A 26,780-nucleotide genomic window follows, 5' to 3' on the forward strand; every position below is an offset into this window, starting at 1 on the left:
ACAGATCTGAGGCAGAGTCATGGCGGTTGGAGGTTTCACCTACTTGGAAAGCTGTCTTCATTACTAAACCAGACACTGAAAGAGACGGAGGACACTGGAGAGAGGACAGTTGGAGTGGAGCTTGAAACAAAACAGATCAACACAGGTTCAGAAAGCACTTGTTCTGTTTAAGATGAATCTGGTGAGACCAGTAGGTGCTTTCAGTGATTAAATCACTGCTGCTGCCCAGGCCAGACCTCCCAAAGATCCTCAAACTTCAATGGCTCAAAGTTCGACAAATCAAGGTTAAAGTATAAAAAAGGGAAAATAATGCTAGCCAATAATGCTAGATTAAGCACAGTGGTGTTTTGAATGAAATGCTAATGTTAAGATGCTTACAATGACAATGTTAACATGCTGATGTTTACTATGTTCACCATCTTAGTTCAGCATGTTAAATGGTAAATGGACTGTACTTGTATAGTGCCTTTCTAGTCTTCCAACCACTCAAAGTGCTTTTTACACTATGAGTTACATTCACCCATTCACACACATTCATACGCTGAATGGGTACAGGGGCTACCATGCAAGGTCCCAACCTGCCCATCAGACAGACTCTAATCATTTACACACATTCACACACTGGACTGTAAGAGCCAGGAATTGAAGCACCGATCTTCCGATTAGTGGACAACCCGTTCTACCTCCTGAGCCACAGCTGCCCCTGTTGTAGCATGTTGTAGCCCAAATGTAGCATGCTAACATTTTCTAATTAGCACTTAACACAAAGTACAGCTGAGGTTGCCATAGTTTTGCAGGTATTTGGTCATAAAGTATTTTGACCCAATGATGGTGCTACAGAATAGTCAGGGAATCATCAAAGTATGTAAGATTATATGGGATTATATGGGAAATATGAAAGTCTGTACCAAATTTTGTGCCTATCCATTGAGCAGATGGAGATAAATTTCACCTGCTGGTGGTGCCCAATGAAAAGTCAGGAAAACACCAAAGTCTTCAGGATTCATTCTCTGGGGACCCTGAATATCTGTGCAAAATGGCAACTCATCAAATAGTTGCAACATCGCAGTCTGGATCAAAGTGGTGAACCAACCATCATACATCACGCCTGACCAACATTGCCCTAGAACTGCCCTGCTAGTGTGGCTAAAAATGGCTGGGAGAAGTGCAACTTAGTTACCATGTTGACTTGCTGCAATTACAGATTTTCAAGGTATTCTCAAAGTACAGTGTTCATAAAAGACACATTATTGCTTTATAAAACAACCAAAGAGCTCCCCCAAGTAGTTTGGGCCCTTGCTGGAATGTGTACATTTTCCATGTTTATCCTTTGTTTCTTTACCCAAATCTGACTAATCTTGTGTCTGTAGGGAGTCTGATGGAGCTGGAAAGGTTCAGGAATTGATTGAATATCATGGTCTAATGTCATGGTGTTGCTATGCATTTTAATTAAACTTTACTTTCTTCATTCATAGCCTGACCAAAGTTGTAGAGAGATCATGTACTGAGTACTACTGACTAATGAAAAGTTTGTGGTCACATCCATGCTATTCTGTTACAGTGCTCACAGCGCTAACTTGAAACAAATACAAAAACACATCACTTTGGATGGCAACCAAAACCAAAAGAACCGAGAGGCAAGTCATTTTACATCGATCATGTTTTGACAACCAGTGTGTGTCATTCTGTAGTGAATAATGCCTTTACAAAATTCAGAGGTGTGCCGAGTAGTTTGGGATCATACTGTATCTGGTGCTGAAAAAAGCTGAGCATGTCACTTGTATTCATGTGGGGAGATGTGGCTTCATTAGTGTAGTTGCTCAGACCTCTGGCTAGAAGCCACTGAATGACACATTCTTCCAATATATACAGTACAAGTTGGCATGATGGCTCACCCTGACCAGCAAAAGAGTGAGATTATGAATCACAGCACTTACTTTTTTACTGCATAAGGTTTCTATTGACAACAACAGCATGAAAGAACATTTTAAGAGGGCACTGTAGCTCCACTAAAAAAGTGAGTGGTTCAATGCCTTTATTGTGGGCACTTCACAGTTACTGTGTGCTATGCTTTTGCTATACAAAGACTGACTGTCACAACCATTCCAGGGAATTAAACTGGCAACCAGCTGGTCCTTTTGTAGGCCAGTGTGATTGAATGTGTAAGTACAGTAGAAGTGACAGAATAAGAGAGATTGGTGGGGATAGACAGAAAAGTAGAACAAAAAAGGCAACAAACTTCTTTTTCATTTCTCCAAAATGAGTCCAACAATTAGGTCATCAGAGTGCTCCAATGTATTTACAGCCATATGGCTCAGCTCTCTAGTGTGGTTGGAGAAGCCTGGGTGAATCAACCCATCACGCCCTTTTTTATTACCCGGCACGACACCAATCACGTTAACACATATTATGAATGATGTGGAAAATATGCCGGTAACATAAAGCAGTATCTCAGGGAAAATAACAGTAATGGTAACAAGGAGAAAATGTGTTCCTACTGTATAAAGCAGCCACAGTATAAGTTATCACTGTATATGTACGGCCTCAAAGAATACAGAATGCTATTTTCAGACAGCTGCATGACATAGCAGCCCCATAGCCAAAAGGCTACTTGTATCAGCTGTTTCTAAGTAAATAGTCAAGCAACATTTATTTCAAGGCAATGTCAATTTCCATCTATTGATAAACAATACTTGAACAATATTTTTGATCGCTGTTGAGAGGCCATATTACCATATTCATGTTATTAGCAGGATAATCCAGTCTGAGCAGTGATGTTAATTTCCCCTCATTTCAGGCTGAGGGATTATTTTTTGATAACTGCACAGCCTCTTGTAGATTACACATATTTTACATATTTAGACATACAGCTAATGATTATTTTGATTATTGAATAATTGATTAATTACTGAAAAATGCCTATCATAAGTTGTCAAAAACCAAAAGATATTCAATTAACAATGAAACAGAGAAAAAAACTAAGAAACTGAAAACACAGAAAAAAGTCAATCTTCATATTTGAGGAGTGGGACCAGTATGTAATTGGCAGTTTTTTGCTTGACAAATGACTTAATTGAATAATTGCTTATTAAAGTTATTGTTGATTAATTTTATGTTGATCAACTTATTAATTAAATGACTAATTGTTTCAATAATACGTATATTCAAACTTTATTTTGGTGCAATGTTTGACGTGGGGTAAACTTTCTCACCATTCACCAAAAAAAAAGTTAGTTTGATCAGTTGGCTGCAAACTATCCGTTGAAGAAGACGATGAGATGGGGATAAAAGCTCCATAAAAAGATAAGTGGACTGAATTTTTTTTTTTCACAAACTATTGCTCAAAGGTCAAGAAATAACATAAATGCTCAATTTCTCTCATGTAAATTTTCTGGACACCAGAATAAAAATTTATTTGCATAATGCGTGAAAATCAAAAATATCAACCTACTCTCTTTTTACAGGTAATTTACAGATAGTTTACAGGTAATTCAAACATATCTAAGGAGCATTTGCAGCTACAGTAGCACTACAGAAAGCTGAATGCTCCTCCTAGAAAAGTAGCGTTGAGCTTCATTAATGTCAGACTATAACAACAACAACTACACTAACAGGCATTAAAATATTGCTGGGTTGACACTTGACAGACCACAGTAGAGGAGCTTGCCCACCCCCCCTGCATGTGACCTCTTCCCTCCTTATACGCATGTAAGCAAAATCAGGCCTGAGCCCCCCTGAATTGACAGTTTATTTGCAGCATAAAAACACACACAAAATCATAGTGAAATACTGTCTAAATTTCACCACGGCGGGTCATGTCTCGCAGTCAACACAGGAGTTAATTCAACCTGAGGGCCTACAGACACATGGGGGCTATGCACAGTAGCTACAGTGTAGCCCATCCTGCCTGAACTTCCTCACAATCACACTAGTTTTCTGTAGACGCTCTGTACTCGCCTGCTTTCGGACTCCTGCAGAGACGTTACAGCACAGTCTGGCTTCAAGAGAGGTCAGTGTAGTTCATTTTGGATCTGTCAGGATCCATTTAGGACCCCTGTTGGCCATGACTAGAGAAGGTATTGGTTTCATAAGAAATTATATTTGACATCCCAATAGTTATACTGTACTAATTAAATCTTACACCATAGCTCCTGGTTTGTGAAGCCCAGTGTTTTAATGAACAGTGCTTGCCATAGTTGAGAGCTGTAAAGTCAGGAGGGGCTGTCAAACTTTGGTATCTAGAAGGTCTAAAGGTTAGAGAGGCAGGCTATGACCATACAGTGGCTTTAAACTGTGTCAATAAGAATTTATTTCTTTTGTGTCTGTGTGTGTGTTCATATATGAACTGTAGCAGTCTTGTGGGCATCAGACTGCACTTTGAAAACTACTAGTTAAGAGTTTATGTTTTGATTCCTGGAGCTTCCAATCTACTTTCTGTTTTGCTGTAGTGTGAAAGGTCCGCCCAGCAGTAAGAATAGCTGGGACCATATGAAACACATTAGGGCTTTCATAGGCTGATTCATTGCAACTACTCAAAAAGCTAGAGCAGAATTGGAGCCACCTGCATGCAGGAGAGCACTACATCTGCACAGAGATAAATGCAGGAGCTCTTCCTCTCTTCAGCCCACCTGGTACTTGGTGGAAAAACAGAACAATAAATCTGTGCTGATAGAGGCTTGAGGTGACTGTTAGCCATCAACAGTGGCAAGTGTGAACTTCCCAGCTGCAGCATATTTCATCCTACCTTCAGTAGCTAAAACTGATAGGAGTGTGTGTGTTGTACAGAGACTGAGAGACTGTCCTAACAATATTGTTAATGAGTCACTATCTAAAATTTGATAGTTAAGACGTTAAAAAGTGAACATAAGACAAAAGATATGGAGAGTGTAAGAGACAGGACAGCAACTCTACTACATGTTTTTTAAAGGAATCCTAAAGTGGTGGGAGTTCAACACCCGCTAATTTAGAGACACGCATAATCATACTTAACCATGCACAAACTCTAAATCAGGAATGATGTGATTTCATCTGTTTGTGCTGATTAAAATCACAGCTGCGGTACTGACCACAATGAAGACATTGTGGAAAGTTATGATTGATGCCAGATTGATCATGGTTTCAGAAGTCCAAATGTGGAGAATTAAAAGCATGAATGGCTTTCTCCAGACCACTAAATAGTAAAAATTGGATCTGTACTTAGAGTTGTACTTGACTGAAGAAAGACAGACTACATGACTCTTTTTAGCCTTATGTTAATCAAAGCTGTCATCAGAATAAAAGATTATTCAATAGGTGTTTCGGAGGAATACGAAAACTACTTCTGATATGTCATTTCACTTCAGGAGATGCAGAGGTAGATGTAATATGTATTTTGGGTGTAGAAGGATATACAGTACTAGTTGGTACACAGCATAAAACAATTTGCAAGGAATTTTGTGTGAAGAAAAATGAACAATATCACTTGGCCACCCCAAAGTTGGCAGATCATTTTGGGTTTTCTATCTTCTTCACATTTGCACACAGAAACAAAAAATCCCTAAAGTCAGAAACAGTTGAGCAGTCTCTCCATATTATTCACACACGCCAAGCTTCAGGCTCCATCATGTGCACACATGGTAGTGCGAGGCAAGGTTTTTGACAGGACCCAGTTCCCCTATAAATCCAGCTCTGGAGAAAGTGAGCACAGTAAAAGCAGATAAATGAGGACCAGAAAAATTGCTGGCCCCCCTCAAATCTACACATACACTCCACTCTCGCAGAGGGTAGAATAGACTGTAGGCAAAAGGGGAAAGAAAACAACGTGGAGATGCAGATGCTGATATAAAAAACAGAGACAGATACAGTGAAAGAGATAGGAAAGCACTCAATCTCTCAGTGTAATAGCCAGTTGGCAGCATGGCAAACCTGGGCCCTGAGAGAAGTGGGCTGACCCTCATATGTGTGAAGCCCATGGACAGACTACAGTTTTCACAGAAAATCTGTCCGGTAGAAAGAGATCTGGGCCAAAGATTGGCAGAAGATTGGAGAAGAATTACTCTGAGTCAATTAAAGCAAAGCATAACTTGGCTCAGCATATGCATGGAATGATGCATAAACTGACCAGTGAAGTTGAGTGAGGGCATGTATATACTCACTTGCAAGGAGAATGACTATGGACAGTAACAGATATTTCTATGATATTTTTGTTCTGTTAGTGGAAAGGCCTAATGGCTTGAGCTTGAACCATATTAGCTTGTACAATGTATCATCAGAAGACGCTGTCAAAGAGGTGCAAGACGTGATAATTGTTCAAAGAGGATACTGAAAACAAATGGAACCTGGCAACGTTTTGCACAGTGCAATGCAATGTCATCTAGCAACACACTGTAATGGCCAATCAAATATGTGCAAGTGCACTTTCCTAGTAGATTACTTTGCATCAAGTGATCATCGAGAAGAGGGATAGTGTAACTGTCATTGTAGAACTTTTTAAAGCTGTAAATCCTTCCTCACAGGATTATTAACCTCTGTGCACTGTTTTGGCATCTGGTAAGCCTTCAAACTCATGGATCTACAACTCAAACAGGCATTCTTGGGTTGTATTTCATTATCTTGAAATGCCACAGCCAACACAGCCTGTTTTTTAACGCAGTGCTGTTTAGTTAGTCTTATCTCGCAGTAAGAATGGTGATGTGACTTGGTCACTCAGTGTGCTGCTTCATTTGTCTGTCTCTTCATTGGTCGAGACTAAGATATCTCAACAACTACCAGCCAAATTCTCAAGAAATAAGACATTCATACTCATAAAACCCAATGTTTCTTGTGAAAACAGGGCATAAGGCCAATATTTATACTCAAAAGTATTAAAACTCATAGCTTTTAAAATAAGTTTTAGAGGCAGATTGTCACAGCATTTACTGAGTACATTCATGTTCCTCAGAGGATCAACACTTTCAATTTGGGACACTCCATGAGCTTCCCTCTACCATTACTTGAACTTAACACGCTGCACGCAAAGTATCTCTTTATGTGACAGGTACATTGTTCTGACCTTTGCTAAGCACATTCATGCTCCCAAGAGGATATACCCTTGCATTTACATGGTTACAGGAAAGACAAAATTGCTGGTATTTTGTTCATTCTGCACAGCACTTTTAAAGTGAAGAATGTAAAAAGTATCCGCTAGGAACTGATTATAATGCCTTTTTGTGTAAGTAAAAATACAGACAGTACATATATATACCTTGGAGATGAAAGAAATCTTGAACTGTTGCTCTCTAGACTTCCAACATATGATCGAAAAGTGAACCCTTTATGATAATCATGTTTATCATGGACTCTGATGAGGCTTAAAAAAATCCAGTGTGCCTTGGAGGCTGTTGAAGTTGTGATCAGGGACCTCCTTATATAACAGCAAACATATCACTTTTTCTCTGAGACATGACACATAACTACACATGTACGTGCACATGGCCTGACATGTAAAAACAAGAGTCACACTGGCCAAAGCCAGTTGGTGGGGTGGGTGGTTTAGGCAGCAGTGGCAGCTGTGAAAATGAAGCAGCACAGAACAGAGACAAATAAAAGATGTCCAGGTAATGACGTGCATACTGTGGAGCCATCTGTACATACAGCAGAACAGAGGGGTAGACTGTTGTTTTAACGGGTCGAAATCATCATACCTTGTTATTGGTGGCTGTGTCCACTCTGTGTGTGTGTGTTTGAGTCACACTGATGAGCAAAACAATCCCAGAGCTCTGTGAGTCCTCTCAACTTCAACCAGAGCTATATTGCCTGGAGTTCAATAGGATGAGAACATGAGTGCTCACTTCCCATAACAGTAGGTGTCAGGTCTTTATTAATGTCCAGGCATTTGGTGAAGTGGAACCTGACCTACTTCTTTACCTAAAGCAAACACTAGGATAGAAGCAGTCCAACAATCGTGTTTTTTCTTCTCAATTGATTTACATGCTCCCGCTAGTTTGTCTGACATAACAGACCCAACCGAGCTTGTTTTGGAGGATTTATGAGGCGCTCAACAACTAATGACTAATATTCAGAAAGGTTGTGCAGCAACACCTGCTGCCTCCCACACTTGTACACACATGCACAGCACAAAATATGAATATGTAAGACAGTGGAAGGGCTGTAATTAGCATTTCTTATAGCGTTGAGCTCTAATTGGAGTTTTTAGCTACACCATGTCTTGGCAGGCAATAATTGCCTGCTATCTCCCACAGAGGGAAAGTGGAGGTCACAGTGAGCACAGTAAATGAGCAGAGTGTGCTTATTATTGACCGTCATAAGCCTGGCCCCTTGGGAGAGGTTTGGAGGAATGGGAGATGCATGAAGTGATGTGAGATCTGAAAAGAGAGGGCGATACAAATAAGACAGAGGTGGGAAAGAGAGCAAGACAGTGAGGGGCAGAAACAGATTAAAAGAGCGGTGTGGGGCAAGACAGAAAAAAACAAAGGAGGGAGAGCCAGCAGATGTTTGGCTGGGGCTTAAAAGCCGTAGTATTCCATGCTAATTCCCTGTCCAAAAACAACAACGCACACTTTGCCTTTGGTTTCTCATTTTGGGATCGTCAATGTGGTCATCAGACAGTTTTGACAATGATGTCTGTTAGACACAGGACCCACAAGGTGACTGTCATACTTGTTTCCCCCCTTTAAGCTTCTAATTAGGAACAGATCCCTTGGAAAGCAGCGAGTACTGGAACGCAGTGCTGCTTTTCAGAGCAACGTACTGAATTGCCTGCTTATCTTTCGGCAGAGTAAGCAGAAGGGGAGATTCAAAGAATATGCTTAAAATAGCAGCACAACAATTGTTACTGCCTGTAACCAGCTGTGAAATCAGCCACTGTTTTCACTAACATGAACTGTACCAGCTTCATTAATGGGATTAGATTGCAACTTTCTTCTGACCTAGATCATCATCTAAAAATATGCTTTTGGTCCATCCAGTAAATGCGCTAAAGATGAAAATGTTAGTGACTGAACCACATTCCAACTAAGAACCAGGCACAATCCCCAGCAATTACATCTGTATTTCAACTCTATTTAACCAGCCATAAAGCCTTAAAACACATCATATCTCATGGTGAAAGTACAGCCATGTAAATTGGTTGTGTCAAAAGAAATCCTTTACTTTGATACTCCACATAAAGTCTATAGAGTAGCGAAGTTGGAAAAGTTATTTCAAGTTCTCAAGGTTCATTAAGTGAATGTCTCATTCATTTCCTGCAGTGACAAGAATTGTATTGGCATGAGACTCTCCTGGCTGAATCATCACTGCAAAAGATAAGAAACTTGTGTTAGAAAATACCTGGTCTTTTGATTAAAAAAAGTTAAACATCCTAGTCTCTGTACATTAAAACTTGAGAGAAGTCAACTGTGTCTTCCTATCAGCTTTTTGTAAGATAAATACAACAAATCCTGTTTCCTGCACTGCGAATGGTGAGCTGAAGCTAAATATGACTGATAGTAATTCAGTGGTTAAAATAAATTCACTTTTAGACTTCTTACTTCTTAAGACTTCTTACTCAATGTACATTTCATGTTTAGTCATAGCTTGATTGCTATAACTATTTCAGTATTTATAAATGAGCAGCCTTAACTATATTATCCAGGGGCTTCCCATGGGAGTAACATAAAAGTTATCATGATGACTTATAAATGTCAACTTACAGGTAAAAATACTTGAAAAATTGCACCTCCACCCACTTCACTACTCTCTGAGCGTGAGAAGTTTGAATGCACTAAAACTGCTGTGAAAACTTGTCACTGTTCCAATGCACTTAAACTGCTGTGAATCCAAGCTGACCACAACCTCCGTTCACCATGAAGAAGGAACCAAACTTTTATTACAGCCACCTTTCAAACCTACAAAGGGTGAGCGTTCTGTTCTCAAAACATCCATTTTTGTGTGGAGTATCACTTTAAGACACTTCAAAGCTTGTCTCAGAGTTAAAAATAGGGTATATGAGGGGGCACCCAACCCCTTTCATGCTGTTTCTTCCTAGAAAGTCAGAGCCAATTTCAAGGTTCTGGTCTTTATTGACACTGTAAGATGGAGGCATTACATCCCAGTTTGAAGCTCACGTTACCTGGTTGTAGTTTTCATAAAACTAGGGTCTTGTTACTGAGGTACACTTGTTACAAGTGAAAGTGGATAGCCAGCGGTGGGGCTTTCAATAACCAGTGTTGACTAAACATCACGCTCAGCGGGGTAAGGCTAAATCCCTGCATTGATCCTCCATATGGTGTATGTCTCTGTGTTAGCCTGTGCTACAACCCTGTAGCTAAGACTGCTAACACTATCATCATGCTCATTAAAGACAAAAGACTTTTTCTTAACACAGACAGGAGGTCTACAGCAGCCTATCTTGAAGAATCTGTTCACATCTCTTTGCTATGCTTACTGAAATATGCTGTTTTGTACCTGAGCCCCTGCAGGCAACTCTTTGGTCAGCTTTAAGTACAGTCTCCTCCAAGCCTCTGCTATCCCCAGATTTTCTGAGCTCAGCTCTAAGAATGAAATGACTGAAGCAGTTTAGCGCTTTTTACTGCCTGAGGGCGAAGCTAGCTAACACAGCTACAATAGGATGTTGTGAGAATGATACTAGGCCATCTCTTGGCTCAAGACATAGCACCCTGATTGATGCTGGCTGTCTGTTTTATAGCCTGAAGGAAATGCTAATGCTTGCCTCCAGTCTCCCATGTGAATCATGTCAAAAACAGCCTTCCCTGGTCCAGAGCATTCTTTAAGCTATCCCTCATTACACCTTAATTAAAGACGTAGGCTACATTTGACATCCTAAGCTAGCTTCTTTGCAAAACTTTTTAAAGCTCCCTCCAAACAAGGGAAGAGAAAGAAAGTGTGAGAGAGTGGTGGTCAAGTGAGCTTAGAGAGCGAACTGGCAAGAACAAAGCTGTGAACCAGAGTAATAAAACGTTATTTTCTGATTGTTTCACAGTGGTTATGTTCTACAGCACAAATAAACACACCCACTCTCTGCTCTGCATGTGTGTGTGTCGGTCAAACAGACACACCCACAGCAGAGGAGCAGCACACAGCAGCTCTCTGCACACAACAGAGGAGGGAGATGGAGAAACAGGGGAAACACTGAATCATGTAAAAACACAGTAACCTGGTCACTATGCTACAAGTCCAGACCTCATACCCTATGCATTGTTATTAGCTGGAGGCTACACACCCACTGCCCAAAGGTTGACACCCAGAGGCATCCCAAACATAGCAAAATCATAGGAAAACAAAATACAAGCACAGGACAGGGTCTTTGCAGATACATACATCTGTATGAGTCCATACATTGTTTTTTAGTAAAATCCTCAAGGGTAGTCTGGTGTGTTGGTAATTATAGAAAAACTGAATTCATCAATGCTGGGATACAGAGTATTTTCTTAATTTTCCAGCAACTACTGCCGACAAAAGCTACAATTATTTCATAGCCTTAAGGTAAGACTTACCCTAAGCTAACTGGAGCTTGTAGTGCAAATGGCCTACTACAATGCAAGGTTCTGACATAAAGTTTTAGCTCAAGGCTTTCTGGTTATGAAACTGGTCTGCACAGGAAACAGTCTCGAGCCAGACCAAGTAAAACACTGAGGACAAACGTTTGGAAAGGTGTTGTGGGTTAGATTGAGTGCTGCCAGCCTCACCAGATCCCCTGGGTACTGGGAGAGGTGTGGTGGGAAAATGTTGCCAAAACTCTTGGCATTGACTCTTCCTCAAACAGCAGTTTACCTGCTGACAAAAATGACACGTACAGTAACTGATTTATTTTCCATGTAGCAATTATGGCTGAAGTCCACAAAAACATAACTATTATCATTTTCCAAAGTAGAGAATTAGTTTAATATGGCAACACAGCAGGAGGTGGTGGACTGTATGCTAGGTGTAGAGTCAAGTCCGGTGAGGGGTAGGCAAATCTGTCTAATCTCTTTAAATCAACTGTGACAAAATGCCCCTGAAACCTGGCAGCAAGGCGGGCCAAGATATTTGGGCAAATGGCTTCTCCGGCTGGTGTTGTGGCTTGGGCGGCACACTAACCCAAAGGATCCTGTTTGTAGTTTAAAGTGAAGGTCCTCCTGGCAGATCCATTAGTCTCGGCTGATGAAACAAGGAAAAAGGGGGTATTATCCCCCCTCCTCTGTCAAAGACTAAAGTAGTTTCTTAAATTTACCATTCATTGTCTTATGTGATATCAGATATCAAAAAAGAAAACATCTGTTGGATCACAACTCATGAGTGTTCTTCAAACATTAATGGACATTACAGATTTGTGAAGTAATTGTTTGGGTTTTTGTGCCTTTATCAGGTAGCAGACAGTAGAGAGCTAAAAGAAAATGAAGGGAAAAAATAGGTATGACATGCAGCAAACATACCTTGCTGAACTCAAACTGGGGACATTGCAAATACAAGGTCAAAGTTTTAGACCCCAAGGTCACCTGAACACCTAAAAGTTACCAAATTTAATATAAATACATGTATCCAAGTGCACCACTTACTGTCAGTGCTCACTCTGCTTGCAAGATTAGTTAATCCTGGCAGTAGAGGTCCTGAGCTTGAACAGAAGCATAAATTATTATTTGACACCAGATCCAAAAGAGATCCGAGGGTAGTCAGACCTGATCCAAACAGATCCAACGATAATTAGACCTGACCTTAGACCTCGCAGCTGTAGACTTTTCTGTTTGCCGCTGCCTTTCATTAAACCACATTAAGGGTTAATATTCTACACTGCACTGTTACTTTTATTCTCTTGTTTTATCTGTCTTATTCCCTCTTTAGCTTCTTTTTTATTTCCAAATTTAACACTTTTTAATTGTTTTTATATGTCTTTTTACATGTGTTGCTTTTATATTCTGTTTTAATGCCTTTTATGCTCTATGTAAAGCACTTTGAATTGCCTTGTTGTTGAAATGTGCTATACAAATAAACTTGCCTTGCCTTGCCTTGCCTTGCCTGATTAGGCCTAATTACGCCTAATTACGCCTGAAAATATGGACAACCTGTAGACTGACAAGACATAGTAATTGCTTTTTCTATATAATGCATAAAATTGACCATAACAGGACAAATCTAGATTTTATCCGGTGAACTGTCAATCACAGAAAATAAAATAAATATGCATTCAAAAAGCTTTCGCCCCATCTGGCTCTCCAAGAGGGATCTCAAAATTCTCATCGAGTACTATCTGACACAGGTCTGTGACTTTTGAACTCCTTCACATCGCTGCCTCCCCTTAGTCTGAAACACAATATCATTTAACTGGTCACATTATGCAGATTTATTTTCTCCAGCTGGGACATTCCTCTCACCAGACACTCTATGGTTCCCATGTCCGAGGAGGAACCAGAGGGAGAAAACCAGGACAGTGTCCCAGATGAGGCCCCTGCTCCTCTCTGAGGGACGATTCCAGCCTGTCCAACCCCCCACTCCCTGGGTGCTTCATAAATCTTTACTTTACTAAATAGCAACTCCTAAATTGTAAGATGCTTGTGCAACAATACGTAGACACAGAATTCCCACACACACACAGGGGGATAACCACCCACGCATATCCATCCACATATCCAGCAACCCCTTGGTCTCACACAGTGCTTATGATTTAACCAGTTTTCATGATGATATTGGGTCTTGTTGACACAGTACAGTGAAACAGCTGGGACTAGACTCGCAAGGCCAATAACTTCTCACAACAACAACATCCGACTCCAGAGCTGAACCCATAATTATATCAGGTTAAGCCTGCAGACACTGGTTGGAATATTCTGTGCTAGGAATAGGGAACAGTGTATTAATGCATGATACCGTCTGTGCTCAATATGTGGATTACAGAAAAATGCATTTAAAAAAAAAGCAGGTAAAACATTGGTTTCAGCACTGCCTGAAGAAGATTAAAAGATATTATGGTACTCCAATGACACATGGTGACTAGATGCTAAAGAAAATAATCTCTAACTAACGGCTGGACTGTCAGTGTCTCTGCATTGAAAACTTCAAAGGAAATAAGCACGCGCAGACCAGGAGGCTACAGTAAAGCCTTGAAAGCGGGAAGGGGGTTGTGGGATATTATACGAGTTCTCAGATGTGTTTGTCTTGGCATCGGCTTCCAGCGATGTCATCATCATCGTCGTCATGGCAGTTGCTCCACTTCTTTGGCCTAGTAAATGACGACAGCACTAACATCCAGTTCTTGGGCAAGAGTTCCTCAGAGTTCAGAATTTGCAGTTGATGCCTGTAAGTGCTTCAATTGATGTTCAATGTTAACATTCAGAATGGAGCTCTCAAATGTGTCTGGCGAGCAGATGCTGTGAGGCCGGATATAAAGAAATGGGATCACTGGAGAAAATTACTGCACGCCTAGGCACACTTATGAATATTCATTAAACAAAAACATTCAATGATGTATGCACCTAACTCCAAAGAGATTCTGGCAATCAAAGTTGCATGAGTAAAATGAATTTCCTCTCAAGTCAAGAGTTAACGGGAACACTTGACATTTCAAAATCTCACAAGCCGGAAATTAAGACATTCACATCCTTGAAGTCATTCTTGAGAAGACATCAACTTCTTTGAGTACAAGTTTGACCAAAAGCCACATCACACAAGAGATCGCTTCCCATGCATCTGCTTTGCTCTGTCAAAACTTCATTCCACAATTATCTCATTTATGCTGAGTGGGTGATGGGTAGTGCGATAAAATGCTATTTGACTCATACTCAGAGATGTAGAAATGACAAGCCGGTTTGACGCTAAAACTGACTAATTAAGGCACATAATCACTCAAAGATGTGCTAGCACAAACACTGAATTCACATGTGTAATCAGTGTATAGATAAGAACGGAAGGAATGACGGGACATGGTGTGTTTGTGCCAAACTTTCTGCTGAGTTCTCCTGAGTTGTGCAAGCTGCTGGCTGTCAGTGTATGGAAAATGAGAGCCAGCTCTGGGACTGCTTAACAGTGCTAAAAAAGTGCTACATCTCTAGGTGATGAAAACACTACCAGTGTTCAAATATTGTCACTATAATTCTCTGCATGCATAGTACATATGACTTTATTTTCTTCATTTGCAGCCCAATTCAACCAATCAAATAATCTCTTTTAGAAGGCTGGACAATTATTTTTGAATTTACTTGACATTCTTGTTTTAAAAGTCAAGAGACTGGCCTCTAGCTGTAATACTGCAATACTGCCTTCCATCCTCACACCCACAACACACACACACACACACACACACACACACACACACACACACACACACCGCTGCCAGCCAAACAGCACCTCCAGGTGGTGCCAAGCCCCAGCTAGGAGATTGGGAGACGAGAGGAGAGACTGACAGAGAGCGGAGCAGCGGGAGGAAGGCTGGAGGGGGGGGGACTCTTGTGGACAAAGGAGTTAGAGAAAGAGAGAGTAAACTGAGGAGAGGAAAGAGAGAGAGGTGCTGAGTGAAAATGCTTCTCTGTGTATATGAGGAGTTTGTTTATGCTACTAATGTGTACTCAGAGGGAGAGAGATACAAACAGGAAGAAACAAACAAAATGTCAGGCAGTTCTGAAAACATGCCATTTTAAGAAATCCACTACTTTTCAAAACAACATGTGTTAATAATAATGTTCTGTTATGGATCAAAACCTACATTCTTATGTGTGCAGATGGTGGTCAGAGTTCAACACACTGAAACTTGGCATATAAACAAAGACATAAAAAGAAACACTCACCACTTTCACTCTTCTCGATCACGTCCACCGTCTCGCCAGCCTTGAGACTGATCTCCGAGTTCTCCTGCCTCTCGTAGTTGGCCACCGCCACGTACTGCTCCAGCACCATAGGTTCCAAGTTGTCAATCCCTGAGGGGAAGAAACAGGCTGTCAGCCACCTGCCTGCCGTGGCACCCCGCGAACGCCCGCTGCAACCAACTACACCACTGCTGCTGTGCACCCGGTGCGCTGCCATCGGCCGACCCCCGCACCCCGCCGCCGCTGTTCCTCCCTGAATCAGAACGCAAGCTCACGACTTGGCTGCATAGTCCCAAACTTCTGGCCATATAGCTGAGGAGACCCCCGGCCCACAGTGAAGGACTGAGGAACATCGGAAGGGATCAAAACAAAAAAAGGGGACGTGTAGAATTTGTTTGTAGGGGCTGCATTTCGCGCCTAAAGTAGATCCATGACCTGAAGCAAACTTTAAGGAAAAGATAGAGGGGGTAAAAGAAAGGAGGAGAACTACAGGAGCTGCTGACGGTTTAAGGGGAAGACGGGGGAGCGAATGAGTGGAAGAATGGTGAAGTTTCCCTGTGGAAAATCAACAGTGCGGTTGAGAGGAAAGGCCTCCCCTCCACTGCCTTTGGGAGCCAGCCGTTGGACAGGGAGTCAGGAAGGGGGGGTGAACACACCAATCATGGTAGTCGGCACTGCTGGCCTTAAATAGAAACATATGAGTGGACTAGAGGAGAGAGAGCGAGAGAGAGAGAGAAACAGGGCAGGAGGCTGAGTCCATGTTTATGTGAAACAAAAGAAGAAAGCATTTCAGTTGGGTTAGGCCACTCTGTTTTCTCTCTCTCCTTCTCTCTCTGATGTTTTAACCTTTTCAATGCCAGCAGTCCTTTCATTCACCAAGTTCATATCTGATCGAATTGCAGACATGCTTATTTGCTTGTTTGGCCACAGAGAGATGGTCCAAGCAGATTCAGAGGGAGTCTTCAGCAGATTACGATTCACATCCTGTTGTGTTCTCTGTTGTTTAAGTATCTCAGTATGTCTGTATCAGTGATGTGGTCAGGGACAGAAAAAGTCAGGGATGAAACGGTAATATAGCAATAATGAAAAAAAAAAAAGTCCTGCAGTTTGTTTCAAAGTGTGTTTGTTAAAAGTGTGAATCCACCTTTAAATATAATTCATGACTGATTGCAGCCTATTCAGTAAATTGAACATTGATATCAGACAGTTTTGCAAAAAGCTTTAATCCTGCAACTCAATGATGATATTATTGAACATCCAATGACAACAGTTTTCTTAATTACTCTTACTACATCCATGCATGATAGCTACCGTATAGTTAGGGCATGGTTAAGTTTTGGCAATTAAAAGGTGGTTAGGGACAAGATTATCATCAATCTTAAATTAAAGACTGTTAGAGCTGCATTGATTGGTCAATTAATCAATTACTTGGTTAGCAGAAAATTAATTGGAAACTATTTTGATAACTGATTAGTCTATTAAGTCATTTTCCATGCAAAAATGTGAAAACTTTGGCAGTTCCAGCTTCTCAAATCAGAGAATTGGCTGCTTTTCCTTGTCTTGAATCATAGAAAAATTCAATAAACCAAACCCTAACCCTGATGTTTTACAGACAATTGATTAATTCATTAATTGTTTAAATAATTGGCAGATTAATCAATTAGTCTGAGTCACGATGTGAATCCAGTCGGCTTGTGCCAATTGGCAATCGGATCATATATGAAGGATCATGAAGGGACGAGTGTTTTTTCCTTGCCGAGGCTATCATCAGAACCAGAAAAAGGAGAAATGAGCTGCGGTAGCACATGGAGAGGGAAGAGACCAAGTTTTTAATTGAAATATGGTCCAACAACGTTATAAAATGTAAACTGGGAAAAACTAAAAATGCTGACACTTCCAGGTATTTTCAGAGAGGATGAGAGAGAGAGAATATGAGCAGACAGGATGAAGATAAAGAAACTGTATAATAATATAATATAGTGGCAATACAATGAATCTGTTAATTAATTTTTCTCTATTTAATCAATCGGCGATAGAAGGCTACCCACTGAAATGACAACACCCCGACGTCAGACGCACGCCTGTCTACAAACCAATCAATGTCAAGTATAGGGAGATGCAGCCCACGTAGGTAATGATGACAGGACGTAGGTATGTCATGTAACGTTCTTCTGGCATCGGGCAAGGCGATTTCACAGGGTGACGGTAAGATGATCAGACTATAGACAACATCACCAATCTTTAGAATCGAGGTTTCTAGACAAAACAAGAACATGGTGACACCCCCATCCACTAGCTGGACCCCAAAAACCTTTAAGGATAGGTTCTCATTTTTGCCTCACTTGCCAAGACTGGTAGATGAAAAAATCCACCGGCCAAAATAATAAATTGCCTTTTTGTGTCACATATACATTTGTTTCAGTATTTTTCATTGAAATAATAAGATATTATGTTGAAGCAATATTTCCAAAAAAATAACCTAATAAACATGCATTATCAAAGCATGTTAGTACAGTCCAGTATTTTATATTTATCAATGTGGTACACAATGTTGTATGAAGAGATTTTGTTTTTGGTATAATAAAGACAGATTTCATGATGCCAAAATGAGCAACAAAAATATTAGTTACAAAAAACTCAATATGCAAGACAGTTTGTATATATTACAGGTGAATCAGGGGAGTTAGCCAACAAAAACAAACATCTGCAGGGATTAAAGTTCTCTGTCACTACGACAGATTGCTGTTATTTGGGTTGAGAGAGAGAGAAAGAGAGGTCACTTCCAGTTCATTCTCTATTTTGTTTGTGGACTTGGATGTTGTGTTACAGTGTGTGTGCGTGTGACACAGACCAGCGTCGAATATCTAAACACAGAGAATCGCTGAACTTGGAGGTTTTCAAGTTGTATGAAATTTGCACCTTCAATAATTATGGTCATTTTTTTGTCTGCTCAAAGGCACTTGTCTTTGTTGTTCTTAACTTGTACTGACACATTGATAGTTCTAATGGAAGGAAACAACATATCTGTGTCTTTCCTCAGCAATGTCTCAATTACAGTTAAACGTTTCAAAGAACATTTGCTAAATGTTCACCAGATGGGCAAAGCTGTGATTGTATTTGTGTTAAAATGTCTGTTTATTTCTGCAGGAAAAAAATTATCTTTGCTGAGATGTTTATTTGCAGAAGAGACTTTGATTCCAGTTCTTCTTTCTTGACTCATCATTTTTATACACCAAAAGTTGAATGGGGTCACAGCCAGCCATCTGAAGCCATGTGGAAGTGTAATGTTAATGTAAAGAACCTGGCTTGACACCTCATTTAAGTCTAAGCTGCTTCACCACATGCAGACCACATTCTGGCCCTCATGGCTCTGTGCCCAGCTGATGTGTTGGCCAAGCAGATCTGCAGAGATGGATGGATAGATTGCAGAGGGAGAGAGGCTGAATATGACCAGATGGATGGAAGGAGAGGCTGGTGACAGTGCATGCAAAGCAGGTGTCAAGAGAAAGCTAAAGTGTGAAAAGAAATAAACTGAAAAACCAAAAGGGATGCAGCTGGCACGTCTCTCTCACACGAGCACAGTAGTGCATGCATATTAACATGTTGACGTAGACACACAAGGCTACCTGAGGCCTCTTTCCTCGGGCTGTCTGTAAAGCCGTACATCCATACTGCAGACATAGAGAAGGAAAGAGAGAAGCAGAGGAAGATTATTCAGTTTGACAGCATGCAGAAAGCAACAGTATGGCAGAGCACACCTTTATCACACCCACTGAAGACAGAGATAGAGTCCTGCAAATTTAGTTTGGGCCTTCTCATCTTGGAATGATACTCAAGAGATGGAAGGCACAAACTCCAAGTCAAAGAGCACAAGCCTGTGTTCTTAATTCCAGTGTTTTCTTCATGCTGAAGTGAATAAATTGCATCTGATGGCACGAAAAAATCCAAAGTAATTGGCCAATGTTGTGGTGCTGTATATCACCAACACCCCATTCTTAATCCGTTACTCAATCCCTCTCTCACTCAGACTGCAAGATACTCGCTCCACCCTTCCCATGATCCCATTTCCTCCATCTCTTCATATCTTTCTATATTTCTTCCATCCCTATGTCTGGACATCCTGGAATACCTGAGATAGGCGTCATCTACTTCTGAAGTGATTCCTTACTCCCCACCTCCATTCTTCAAAAAACATCTCAGCCTCCAACAAGGAAATTAAACGCCATGCATCAGAGAAGACAGGGACAGAGGAGGTGATGACCAAGAGTGGAATGCTGATTATTAAGCAGGAAAGCCCTGATCTAAAAGCATGATTTAAGATTTTCAGACCAAAAGAATCACTTTAGTGTATGGACCTGTCATCTCTTCCTGGAAGTGACCCAGCATTAGGGCTGCCGGTCTCCTAGAGAAACAGGCCATAACAATATTAAGGAACTGTAACCAGGATTGGGGCCGGGCAGGCTACTGACAATAAGCAGATATGTCCTCTGAAAATACTATAAGCAATGTCCATCCTCATGTATGCTTGTTTTTTGTCTTAAAATTGTGTAGTTTTCTTCAAGTAATAATACTTCACATTTCAAAGCAACTGTTGTCTGAAATTATGAAAGAGCATTGTTTTAAGAAGAATTCAACTTTATTTCATGTATGGAAATCAGTGACAATGTCTCAGCCCACTAGCACTTAAATGTAAGAGAAATAAGAGCAGGAGCTTAAATGTCTGCAGATGTATATGGACTTTTGTAGTATAAACAAGCCAAATGGGAAGTTCTCTTTCAAATAAGTTTCAAACTGAATGCCCCAGAAGCAGCCAGGCTAAATACACAAAAACTACCTCATCTCAAAATATTTATTTGTAAAATACTGTAGAATTTAAGAACCCATTAATGCTGCAGCTGCAGAGTAGCATTAAACTAAAAGTAATTACATGAAAAAAGGGTCAATTTCAAGAAAATTAAGTGTCATGCAACCCTCTATTTCACTGTCATCCCCAGATATACAGTATTCACCCTCACATCATACTCTAACGCCATTTATTTTCTGTAATATGTGGAGCAGCGAAGGTTCATACCATAGCAGTGAATTTTAGTAGATTTTGTGTGCTGACTGAAAATGTGTCCATAGCGCTGCATATGGAAAAGTGTCAAGTAATCAAAGTTGGCACTGAATGCTTGGTAAGATTCTTAGGCTTGTGAACTTATTCTTGGATCATATATTTTCTGATTTAAATTGTGAAACATTTCTAACTTTAGACTTTAGCAGTTTGACATTATTTGTAGGATTAAAGCAGGCTGTATTTAGGCACAATGGTGCTTTGAGCCAAATGCTAACTTAGCATTCTAACATGCTCACAATGACAATGCTAACGTGTTAATGTTTACCAAATACAGCATAATGTACACCATGTTCACCATCTTAGTATGGCAATGAAAACAGCTGAGGCTGAAGGAAATGTCATTAGCTTTGCAGGCGACAAAGTAAAGTTTTGACCTGATGATGGTGCTAGAAGAGAGAGGTCAGAACATCATGAATTCATTAGGATTCATCCTCTGAGGATCATGAATGAGTGTATAAAATCTGGCATCCAGTGATTGTTGAGATATTACAGTCTGGAAGTGGAGGACCGTTTGACATGTCCATTCCTAGAGCCACACTTCTAGCAAAGCTTTAAATTCCTCAAACTAGGGTATCAAAAAAGTCATGTTTTGGTATGAGTATTGAGGTATTATATTAACACCAGTATTTACAAATGACTTTGCAAATGAGGAAAAAGCCAGCTTTCCTAAAATATATAAATATCTTAAATGGTAACAAAAAGCCTTTTGGTCAACTTTTATTTTATTTTGTTTAACTCCAGGTTCTTTTTGCCTTTGCTTTTTTTTTGGTTTATGCACTGAGAACACATGTATCATTCTGAACAAACATATCTTCTTTTTTTTCCCCAGATTATTGCTCTTGTTCCATTATTGCCCACTTCAAAATATCACAATGACATCTTTACTAAGTGTAACTGAATGTTGTCTACAACAACTTTTCTCTGCACCTACCATGAGCCTTAACTAAACACATCTATGTACTGTACAGTACATAATAATATCGACACAGTCAAACAGATGTGGTTGAGGCGTATACATAATGTTTCTGATAAGTTTTGTTTTCACTCAAATTGAACATTTATAGCCTTTAACAAGCACATCTCGTTGTATCCCTCTAGGGTCTTTGCAAACATTCAAAACCCATTTTTAACCTCAAAGTACAGCTGTTCCCTAAATAATCAAATACGCTTTTTTTATAGTTCATGAGCAGAATGTTGTACTGGATCCTGGTGAGTGCTGCCCCTGTTGCGAAGCCGACAGCTCCTCTCCTTTGACTCACGTGAGATAATAAAAGCCAAATCCCCTCTCGCTATCCACCAGAGCCTCAGGAGCTTTGGTGGATTGATGTTGGCCCCAAAGGGAGGGATATGGGCTGGTCCCAGGTCAGCCAGGGTCAAATCCCACTCACTAACGCCCTACCGTGATTATTACCCACCCGGCTGCTCTCAATGTAGTGCTCAACATCTGACTGATATTAACTCTCCCCCACCGACCATACAAATACACACACATAGATGCTTAATTCCTTTCAGGTTGGGTGATGACGCCACAAACCAGCAGAGCCCAGTGTTTTCTCTGTCCCTTTGCTGCTGTGGGTAATTTTCCTAGAATTCTGACCCCAAACGTCTGCATTACCCTGCAATTAAGGGCCTAGGGACAGTGAAAAATGGATGAAAAAAAATCTCTGAAGTCCTTGTTTCTAGGTTTGGATTGGAGGGCCTTATTAGCCATCTATCTTGTTTTTCTGTCGACTTAGTAGATTGTGTTTTGAATGAAAAGCTCCTGTTGCTGACATCACCACACATCCCCCACCCTGACAAACCACAGTCCACTAATAGGCTTAAAACTGTGGCCTAACGACTACAAAGAGTAGAGCATCTGTCCAGACTTTACAGCAAAGTGTCTATATGGCCTTTCTAATAGGATATCTCATAAACTAATTGATGCAGAAACCTTGAAGATACGCTCTCCGATTTTGTTACAAATGTTCTCAAATCCCACAAACTTCTTCCAGCTCGGTGTTGATGTTTTGAAAACTAACTGTGAGTTGCATTGAGTCTCTACTAAGCCTTGGTTGTTCCTTAAAGTTAATAATTCAAGTCGTAAATCGCTAAATTGTGCTCTCAAGCTCCCCCCCCCCAACATTCTTTCATGTGAATGGTAGCAAAACACCTTCACCATGTTTAGTCAAGGGATGTTTAAGTGATGTCAAAGATAACACTACATTGTGTTTAACAGCCCAAACCTGACATATTTTCATATCTCAGAGCAAATTAAAAAACAAAAATATATATAAATGTATTAAATATAGGCGAATCAGAGCAATGAAGGTGAAAGCTTAATGCTATCAATTTTAGGGAATTAGCAGTTTGAAAGAATGCTGTATTAATTCAAGAAGTGCACAAATAACTAATCTGGGGAAACAATCAAAGTAATTTAAAGGTGCAGCATATAGTATTTTGTGGCATCTAGCGGAATGGACTTGGCAGAAATGGAATATAATATTCATAAGTATGTTTTCATTAGTGTATAATCACCTGAAAATAAGAATCATTGTGTTTTCATTACCTTAGAATGAGCCCTTTATATCTATATAGGGAGCGGGTCCTCTTCCATGGAGCCCACCATGTTTCTACAGTAGCCAAGAACAGACAAACTAAACACGTTTTCAAGGGGACCTTTCACATTTTTCGTGAGATTCGCAGCCACTGTAGGTTCTCCTACATGCATGGAAGGGGAGGGGGGGGGGAGCGATATCAGTTATCTGCAACCTAACCCCTAGATGCAGCCAAAGGGTGCATCATAAATAATGAAAGTGTGGAAATTTGTCACATCATACAAATATTTAGTGTCTATTTTTGATGAGCATCTCAAATTTGACACAGAGAATATTGTGAAGCGGGGGCAACAGGGAATTCACCTTCTCCGCAAACTAAATTCCTTTTCTGTCAGGCCTGTCAACCTTTGTCGTTTTTATCATTCTTTTATTGAGAGTCTTCTAAGTTTTTCTTTTATCTGCTGGTTTCACAGCCTCACAGTAAAGGATAGAAACAGCCTGAACAGCAATGTTAAAATCTGTTCTAAAATCAATTAAATAAAGAGACCTGAATTCTTTCTGCAATCAACAAATCCTCCGGAAAGCAACAAGTATTTTGGCTTCTTCTGGACATGTTCTTGCAAGTGAATTTTCTGTTACCATCAGGGTGTCGTTATGTTTTACCTGCTTGCAAAACTAACCGCCATTTAAAATTGTTTATACCCTCTGCAATCCAACTTTTAAATGCTACGTAGGTTTGATCTGATCTTTTATTGTGTTTATCAAGTTTATTTATCATTTACAGATCTCATTTCCACATTTTAGCTCCTTGGTGTATTTATTTGTTTGTATGTTGTTGTATGTTACTGTGTTTTTTTTTCTGTATACAACAAACTGCCCGTAACTAACTGCCCCTTGTGGGATTAATAAAGTTGTTTTGAGTTCGAGTTAAATCCTACACACCACTCCTTTAAGAGCACAAATAAGTGTTTTGAGGGAGCGCTTTGCAATTTGAGGGCACAAATGACTGACTGTAGCTAAAGATTTGTTAGAGTCTACAGCCACTCTAGCAGCTCTCTGAGGCTGTACTTATGCTGTCAACATGCTAACATGCTCACAATGACAATGTCAACACCCTGAAGTTTAATAGATATAATGTTGATGGTTAATCATTATTTCCTTATTTCACCATGTTAGTATGCTAACATTTTCTAATAAGCACTGAACAGTACGGCTGAGTCTGATGGGAAAGTCATTCGTTTTGTAGGTATTTGGTCATAACTAATTAAACATTTAATATGATGATGCTACTAGGGAAGCAGTCAGGGATCACCAAAGTCATAACAATGGATATCTGAACTATTTTTGTCACCCACATAGCTGTGTCAAATGAAAATCAGGGGTCTGACCAAAGTCATTAAGATTCATCTGGGAACCAAGAATGTCTGAACCAAATTTCACAATAATTAATATCTGTTGAGACCAAAATGGTGAAAAGAAAGATAAACAGTGTAAGAAAAAAGGACCAGAGACGTCTGTCAGTCCAAACTTCTAATTAAACGGTTTGATCTGGGTGGAGTACATTTATGCGATATTAAGAATCAACATAATGTACTTTCTGTGTACTTTTAAATATTTAATCTCAGAGCCTTCTCTATAAAAAAAGAAGATTCTAACCTTATAAATAGGTAAACAAAGGAGCTTAAATGATAGAACCTTGTCACCTGACACCAAGACAAAGGCAACCGATGACAAATTACAGCTAACCAGTATTGATCCAACACTTGTGAAAAAGCACAGCCGCCGAGAGTGACACCAACGCTAACAATGTCAAACCACAGACAGAAGCGAACCAGTATTGATACAATGTTTAGCAGGAAGGAGAACGAAACCAGCGACAAAACAATGTATCCCTGACTGTGACACAAATGTTTGCAGTGACAAATAACATCTGAGGTGCAAACAGAGGGGGCAGGCGGAGTGACGGCTGACTGGCTCTCTGCGTTAGACACTAACAATGACAGACTCCCAGCTGGAAGAGTGACACAGTGTGGGTGCTCGCTTCAGGGTGAGGTCAAATCACATCACAGGCTACATCTGTTCCACAGAGAGCACTGTCACTTCTGGGCTGAACAAACTCTCTTCTTCCTGTTCTCTCGCTCTGTGCTTCACTCTTTACTCTGACTCATCTCACTCACTAGTTTTTTTTTTGTTTTAAACACCACCTCCTTCAGATTTAATGGAGAGGAGCTGCTGAGATACAACACACATGCTCAATGCCGTCACTCCCCGGGGAATAACTCATGCTGCTCTGTGATATTGAGATTGCTAAGCCTCGTGGCTAAAAAGCTGGAAAAGACAATTATCTTTTTTTTCTGCCTAAATCAATACTCATTTTACTGTATCTTCAACATTGGTGTTAAATGTGTGCTGGCATTATTATTGTTGTAATTAAGTGCTCAATGTGATGTTAAATGTGCAAATGTCAACACAGAGAACTGTTTTATTCTTATGGGTTCTTATATAGAGGCAGGAAATGAAGGGTGTAAATGTCATATAAATGTGTCTATTGACAGAAGAGGTCCTGATGGTACAAACAACAGCCTGGTCCTAACATCCTAATTAGCACTGACAGCTTAACAGATATGTGCACACACACAAACTACCCCCCTGTCCACTAAACCTACACTTGTAAAAACACAATCACACATATAAACATGCGGATGAAGACACAACCCTCCTCCCTCCTCCGAGTAAATAGGACTGGCCATTCCAACCTCAGTCTGCAATCATATCCACTGTGCCACGTAAACAAACTAGCGCCTGACTGACAACCTCAGCCTCTCTAGCCCAAACAGCACCCTCCTCCTTTCCCGCTGAATCTGGCCCTCACATGGAGGAATACGAGCTCCATCTGCACTCTGCGAGCAGGGGAGGAGCACAGAGTCGTGACCCCAGAAACTCTCTGGACCTGACCCTACTTTTAAAAAAACATGTCTGACATCTATGCCCCCCATTAACACAAGGTAAGATGAATCAGTGTTTGGATTCTATTGAGATGAACTGAAAAAAAAAAAGTAATTTAATCTATTGGGTGAACTGATCCCAATTTTTTTTAACTGCACAGGGTTCAACATTACTGATGGCCCAATGGCCCAGGGACAGTAACAGTTTATGCAGGGCAAATTGATTGGCCAGGGCCCGTGATAGCCAATCAAAGTAATGGGTAAGTCCCTTGTAAAAAACAAACAGTAACCCAGCCACAGAGAAGCACCAACAGCATGTCACAGAATGCATGGCAGAGAAGCGTTGTGGGCAGCTCAAGCCTCAGCCCAGTGGAGGAAGAGGTAGCTCACATGCCTGCTAACGTTAGCCTGCCCACTCTGGGGGATAACAAAA

The 26,780-nt window shown here is 40.5% G+C and overlaps 1 protein-coding gene across 5 annotated transcripts in view; it reads right to left on the reverse strand.

Moving 5' to 3' along the window:
- Positions 1–26,780, reverse strand: part of sh3pxd2aa (SH3 and PX domains 2Aa) — a 110,911-nt gene that overhangs the window by 25,291 nt on the left and 58,840 nt on the right. For 3 of the 5 annotated variants that reach the window (XM_042431793.1, XM_042431775.1, XM_042431769.1), the window contains exons 7-8: positions 19,376–19,420; positions 15,732–15,860 (exon numbers count right to left, since the gene is read on the reverse strand). In XM_042431793.1, the coding sequence (XP_042287727.1) occupies positions 15,732–15,860; positions 19,376–19,420 (174 nt within the window). The remainder of the gene's footprint in view (positions 1–15,731; positions 15,861–19,375; positions 19,421–26,780) is intronic. The other 2 variants (XM_042431787.1, XM_042431780.1) reach the window with 1 other exon arrangement.

Source organism: Thunnus maccoyii, chromosome 2, assembly GCF_910596095.1.
Source record: "Thunnus maccoyii chromosome 2, fThuMac1.1, whole genome shotgun sequence".
In the NCBI taxonomy this organism is placed as follows: domain Eukaryota; kingdom Metazoa; phylum Chordata; class Actinopteri; order Scombriformes; family Scombridae; genus Thunnus; species Thunnus maccoyii.